We start from the raw sequence: 7,687 nt of genomic DNA on the forward strand, positions 1-7,687 counted from the left end.
AGAAAGAGTTGAACATGAGACAGCGCCATTGGATGGAAACCATGAATGATTATGACAGCGAAATCAGGTACCATCCCGGCAAGGCGAATGTAGTCGCCGATGCCTTGAGCAGAAAGGAAAGGGTAAAACCCATTCGAATCAATGCCAAGAGCATTGAAGTCAAGAACAACCTAATTGAAAGGATATTAGCTGCACAGCGAGAGGCTGTGTTGGAAGCTAATTATCCTAATGAAAAGCTGGGAGTAACTGTGGAGCAGTTGACTCTTAGCAAGGATGGAATCCTTAGATTGAACGGACGTATATGGGTTCCAATTTATGGAGGACTACGAGATGTTATCCTCCAGGAAGCCCGTAGTTCCAAATACTCAGTCCATCCTGGTGCAGACAAAATGTACCAAGACTTAATGGCAAATTATTGGTGGATAGGCTTGAAAAAGTCTGTAGCCGCCCACGTAGCAAAGTGCTTAACTTGTGCTCAAGTCAAAGCCGAGCACCAAAAGCCGTCTGGCTTGCTACAACAGCCTGAGCTTCCCGAGTGGAAGTGGGAATGCGTAACTATGGACTTCATAACCAAGTTACCCAAAACCAGGAAAGGAAACGATACAATATGGGTCATAGTCGATAGGCTGACTAAATCAGCTCATTTTCTACCCATCAAGGAGACGTATAGCTCCGATATGTTAGCCCAACTTTATGTTGATAAGATTGTAGCCTTACACGGCATACCTGTGTCTATTATCTCCGACAGGGATACTAGATACACATCTCACTTCTGGAAGAGTTTCCAGCAATCTTTGGGCACGCGTTTGAACTTTAGTACGGCTTACCATCCACAGACGGACGGTCAAAGTGAGCGTACTATCCAAACGCTAGAAGACATGCTTCGTGCATGTGCGATCGATTTAGGTGGTAACTGGGATAAAAACCTACCCCTGATCGAATTCTCCTACAATAATAGCTACCACACCAGCATAAAGGCTGCGCCTTTTGAGGCATTATATGGTAGGAAATGTAGATCGCCTGTTTGTTGGGCGGAAGTAGGAGAGGTCCAATTATCGGGACCAGAGATTGTTTTCCAGACGACGGACAAGATTGTCCAGATCCGGGAACGTCTCAAGGCTGCCCGCGATAGGCAGAAGAGCTACGCTGATCCAAAGCGTAAGGATTTTCACTTCGAAGTGGGTGAAAAGGTATTACTTAAGGTGTCACCCTGGAAAGGGGTGATGCGTTTCGGCAAGAAGGGCAAGCTGAGTCCGAGATACATAGGACCTTTTGAGGTCATTGAACGTATCGGATCAGTTGCCTATAAGTTAAACTTGCCTGAAGAGCTCAATGGAATTCACAACGTGTTCCACATCTGCAATCTCAAAAAATGCTTCGCCGATGAATCATTGGTGATTCCACACACAGATGTGCATATAGATGAGAGCTTAAAATTTATAGAAAAACCTTTGTCGATTGAAGATCGACAGGTGAAGAAACTTCGAAGAAAGCACGTACCGATTGTAAAAGTCAAATGGGATGCTCGTAGAGGTCCCGAATATACGTGGGAAGTCGAAGACACAATGAAAGAAAAATACCCCTATTTATTTGAGTAAATCTCGGGTCGAGATTTATTTTAAGGGGGTGAGGATGTAACACCTCGAATTTTTGTGTCCAATAATGTGTTAACACGTGTCATTTGTTTACACGTGGCATTGATATTAAATAAAGGACTAATTTTGACAAACCTTGAAAGTATATAAATTCGAGGGTTATAAATGTCAACAAGGGTAAATATACTGTATAGTAACCCTAAATAACGCTTGAACCTTCAAACGAATAAATCATAGATCGTACGGAAACGAAACGCGGAAGAAAGTGAGAGATTACGAGCTACAGGGGTTAACTGTGTCAACATGTTTAATATTACCTCTGAGTGACCCTTTAACATTCCCAAGGCTTCGTAACAGTATTATACGCTCACTAGAATATACTGTATAAATTCCGCGAAGTTCTGTCTTAAAACGAAAGAGTTATACTCAAATTCGTATGAGAAGGGTTAAAAGCGTCAATCATGAAAGTTAAGACTTTCTGAATAAATTAATAAACTAACCGGGGACTTAACAACGCGGGTAAATAACACGAGGTCCTTAGTTGTAATTAACCGAGGGCCAAACCGCAAAGTTACCCCTTCAAACCCGAAAGGTCAGGTAAATCATTACGAAAGATTTCGTTATTAATTACCAGGATTTCGTAATCATTTTAAAAGATTTTAAAAATCTGAAAAACAGGCCCCACGCGACCCGCATTGCATTTGTGGTTAAGTTGAGGCGGGCCGCGAGCCTCCTCTTTTACTCGCCTGGTATTTAAATCCCAGGCGGCCCGCATTAGAAACGCATGGAACTCCCATGCGGGCCGCATTAGACGCCCAGATGCAGAAAGTTGTAACTACTTGCCTTTTGGAGCATTTGAACGACCAAACATCAATCAATGAGGCATGGGTGCCCCCTACTCGACCCATACACCTTAGGGACACCTGCCCATGATCCATGATCAAATGTAGGCTGAGTTGTGATGATCTTGAGGTCCTTTGAGCACTATAAATAGCAATGTTGAGGTTACAACATTCACACAACTCAAACACTTCCACCTGATCATTCCAAGAGCTCCCTAGCATTCTCTTCTGTTCCATAATCAAGATACAACTTCTGTAAGTCGTTCATAACCATTTTGGTCATACATTTCCATAGTTTTAACTTAGAAACTCAACCGTCGTAACTAACGGTTGTCATTACAATATCTTGCAAATGGTTCAGTCTTATGACGGATCAAAAGTAGTTTTGAGTAGGTAATTATGTGGGTAATAAACCTCTAAAAGGGTTCCCCCTGATCACCACTCTAACTATGTCAAATATCGAGTCAAACGTGCGGTTAAAAAGTCAACAGAAAGCTATTTTAGCGATTTACGCATAATCTGTAATGTATATGCTATGGAACCTGTTTTGACAATCATAAAACATGATAATAAGTATATAAACTTGTTTGCGCTCGTTTGAATCGACCATTTGCTATATTGACCCGGTTCGGAACCGAATGTCGCAAAAGTTTGACTTTTGCATTGACTTCAGTTCTGACCCGTTTTAGTGAGGTATAGATATACCTTAGGACTCTCTTAGGACCAGGTTACATGATGGTATAAACCTCTGTGATCGGTTCATGAGTTGTCCGAGTCTTTTGCGCATTTCCGTCATTCGCCTAAAAGTTGACCGTAACGGCCTTTATAAAATAAAACGAGTATTTCGGACACGTGAACGGACCATAACCTTGCTTATTTAATTATAAGCATGTCCTTAAAGTTTCACGTCAATCAGAGGTCTAGAATGAGAGTTATGCTAAATAGCGCATTTAAAGTAAACTTTAGTAATTAACGGCGCAATTAGCATAACACCTATCTAAACCAAGATTTCGTCACCAAAACTTTTACCCACTTTATTAAAATTATATTTTGGGAATTTTAAAGATTTTTAATAATTTTTACCTCGCTCATAACCTGTGGTTATGGCTACGGTTCGGTAAATACCGAATATGCCCTTTTCGGCCAAAACATGAGTTCTACAAGGTCTTTTGACCCGATTCCAGTTGCTACTGATTTTAAATAATAAATAAAGTATTTTAAGCTTAATAAGCTGTTCGGGAAACTCAGATTTCCTGTAGAACTCGAAAAGCTCTTTTAAAAGTCTTTAAAATGACCGAAAAGTCCCTACGGGGCATAATAATAACTTAAACTCGTTACGGGCGTCACGGAAGGTATCCTACTGATACCACAACCCATTTAAGGCATATTGACTTAGGAAATAAGCGTACGACTCTCATGGTTAACCGTTTCGCCTATTGCGCGCACGGTTCGGCTTATGAAACTAGTTTTCATAAATTAGCCGATACGGGTCAAATTATATTATTTGAACCCCAAAATCCAGAGTGTGAACCATAAACCCGTATAAAACAAGTCTCTGAACTTGTTGGGTCAGAATCACACTCCATTCTCGGTTTTCGCCTTTTCGCGCGATTAAACCATATTCATATATCGGAACCAACCGGTCTAGGCTACGGCCATTATAACGACTCGTTAGGATTCTAAGAGGTTAATTAAAACCTTCGTTCCAGATTAGGAGCCCCAGTAAAAGCTATCGGTGATTTAATCCAAATTAAGGAAATATACTTGCAAAGGTAAATACTTTAACTTATTTCCCCTATATGGGCTTGGGTTACGGTATATTAATACCGCTTGATTGAGCATTATATTCTTCCATCGCTTAGGTGGTTAGTTAAATAATATGATCGGCTCATTTAAACAGTTTTGTTGCTTATAAGCCTTTGGGGGGTTTAATGACCGTTGTCCCGGATATCCTTGGCATCATTTTACGAAATGGCCACGACCATCGACATCCCGGTGTAGGCGTACACCCGGTATAAAGTGTCGACATTAAATTTAAAAGACGTAGCCGTTGGTTTTTATACTACGGTTTTACGCAAACGTGGTGTGTCTATAAATCTTTAACCCGGCACGACCCGGGCTACTGAACGCATAAAAGAACATGTAAAACGTTCACAAGATTTTATTATAATTTTCCCAAGTTATAAAAGAGTTTGTGCCTTGTGCATTCAAATCAATTTTTAATAAACATTTTCAAATGTGTCAGTTGAATGTATTTACCAGTGTAAACTGACGTATTTTCCCCAAAAAGATTAAGTGCAGGTGCTAGACGAAATTGGCTGGTATTAGCTGCCTAAGCATCACGAATAGTCTCGCAAACTCGATGCCGTATCTTAATGAACAATATTTATTTATTTTGATCCGCTGTGGATATATTCAACTTCTGTAATACATTTGATATTACAACCAGAGGTTGAAGTTTATATATTTATCTTATGCTTCCGCTGTACATTACATAATTGTGTGGTTTGATTATATTGTTGCCAACATCGTCACGGTAATCCCCCACCGGGCCCACCGGTGAGACACGTGGAAATCGGGGTGTGACAATTTACCAAGCCTTCAGCTGTGCTATTATATTGTGTGTATTAACAATGATGATATCAACTACGTCACGATACTCCCCGCCGGGCCCACCGGTAATATGTGGAAATATCGGGGTGTGACACTAAGCTCCTTCAATGATCTAGTTTTGAAGATTGTAAACCAGTGTAATCCCTATCTCACAGTCATTCTCTCTTGAAGATGGTCCTCTTATCAAGGATCTAGTTAAATACCGTCAACTAGTTGGGACTCTAAAATATGTCACAGATCCAGTCAAATACCTAACATCACATTTGATGTAGATAAAGTGTGTATACATGCATGATTATTTAGAAAATCACTTGTCGGGTGCCAAACACACACTTAGATACTTAAAGGGCATAACCGATTATGGATTGCTTATTTCTCACAACTCGAGCTCCCATCTTCAAGCTTATTTTGATGTCCATAGACATGGATCCTTTTCTCTTTGTGCCTTCTCGGATGCTGAATGGGCTGAGTGTCCTGATGACTATCAATCCACGGGAGGAGGGGTATTTGTTATACACACAGGTTCCAACCTCATTTCTTGGATCGCACGAAAACATAAACAATATCTTGATAATCTAAAGAATCCGAATACAAAGCTTTAGCTGATACTGTAGCTAAATTAACTTGGTTAGAGATTGAACTAAAGGAACTTGGGGTAGACACAACTTTTGTTGCACCTCTATGGTGTGATAATACTAATGCAACCTATCTCACACCTAATCCAGTCTTTCACACACGAACAAAATATGTTGAAGTTCTTTTTCATCTTGTTCATGAAAAGGTTGCTTAAGGAAAATACGTATGCAATTTATATGGTCTGGAGTTTAAATGTCAAAATCTTCACCAAACCATTGTCTACACAAAGATTTTACGTTCCAAGATGGAAGTCGCTCCCCGCTCTTAGCTTGCACAGGGAATATTAAATACTATTTTTCGTCACAATGTAAATGATTATAGTCTGGGGGTAGTTTATGTAAATTCCTATTAATAAAAATACTCTTTCAATCGTATTCACAAACATTATCTTTGGAATTTGCTATTTTTCGTTAACATGAAACTATAAGTACTTTTAATATATGCTATATCAGTTAATCAACTTTTTTTTTTGAAAAGAAAACTTTATTAAAAACCAACCAACCGTTTGAAGCCGAGAGGCCACCCCCAAAACAAATTACATATTTACAAATCTACACCAATCCTTCCAAGATAAACTCCTATCTTTCGATCTATTAGAGTAACAAACATAACCCAAAGATCTAATATCGCTAAAAACCTCGTTAATGATAAAGGGCTTCCCTCCAAAAACCATCTCATTCCTAGCTTTCCAAATTCTCCAGTAAGCGAGAATGGCGATGCCGTGAAAAACCTCCTTTTTATGACCTTCCAAGCTGACCCAATTATGCACCTCCAATACATCACGGAATGAGAAAACGAACAAGTTTGTTGTTCTACACCAAGCTTGAATTTTCTGCCAAATAACCGTCGACACTCCACACGATGTGAACGAGTGATCCACCGATTCAACGCCCATGTTACAAAGCAGACAACAACTATCTTCAAAAAAAATATTTCTCCTAATAAGAGCCTCCCTAGTCGGAATCCTATCCTGCTCAGCTCTCCATGCAAAAAGGTTGCACTTCTTTGGAATCCACCTACACCACTCCCAAACAAATCGAGAGCTGAAATCCTTATTAAGATTGAACATAGACTTGACCGCTTTAATCGAGAACCCCGCCGAATCGGTTCCCAACCACTTCCACCCATCCTTTCGGTTCGATAAGAAAGTAGACCGCACCAGCAAACATAAACTACTCCATTCAGCTAGCTCCACATCAGAATCAGGCTCGGACCTCCATATCCATTTCCCGCTCGAGTTAGACACAGGCCTGACAATCCATTCCTTCACCTTGCATTTCTTGAATTTCTCCAACCGAAACAAATTCGGAAACTCCTCTTTCAAAGGATTCCGCAACAACCACGGATCCAACCAAAAAGATAAGTCCTGCCCATTCCCAACCTCTCCTCCCATTAAGCTTTTAAGGACTATGTTATCTACGAACCGGCCAGAGCAAACCTTATGGATATTTCGCCAAACCCTGTTTAGAGACAACCGAAGCAGTAGAAATTCCCAACACAACTTATGACTATGAATGGCATTCATCACCTTAACCCAAAAACTATTGCTCTCAGTCTTGAACCTCCAACCCCACTTGACTAGAAGAGCAATATTGATTTCGGTCAGACTACACAAGCCCAACCCCCCAACCCGGACCGGCGAAGCCACCCGCTCCCACGCGACCCAATGAAGTTTATTCCCTTCGCTAGAACCACCCCAAAGAAACCTTCTGATGAGGTTTTCAAGATCTTTTAACACCCGTACTGGGGCCTTATATAGAGAGAAAAAATAACTCGGGAGACTCTCCAACACCAATTTGATTAAAGTCACTCTACCTGCAATGGAAAGAACCGACGCCTTCCATAAGGACAGAGAGATTCAAAAACTTGAAAAACCGGTCTCCAATTACAGATCCTATTCATGTTAGCACCCACCGTTATCCCTAAGTATTTGAACGGGAACCCATCCGCTTTACATCCTATAGAATCCGCCACCAGGTTCACTTCACTACGATCGACCCC

The 7,687-nt window shown here is 40.7% G+C and overlaps 1 protein-coding gene across 1 annotated transcript; it reads right to left on the reverse strand.

The window, feature by feature from the left end:
• Positions 1-6,221: 6,221 nt before the first annotated feature.
• LOC110920269 lies at positions 6,222-7,079 on the reverse strand. The gene has a single exon (XM_022164489.1). It carries the CDS (start codon positions 7,077-7,079, stop codon positions 6,222-6,224), a length of 858 nt encoding a protein of 285 aa, XP_022020181.1.
• Positions 7,080-7,687: the final 608 nt, after the last annotated feature.

This window comes from Helianthus annuus, chromosome 16, assembly GCF_002127325.2.
Source record: "Helianthus annuus cultivar XRQ/B chromosome 16, HanXRQr2.0-SUNRISE, whole genome shotgun sequence".
Lineage (NCBI taxonomy): Eukaryota > Viridiplantae > Streptophyta > Magnoliopsida > Asterales > Asteraceae > Helianthus > Helianthus annuus.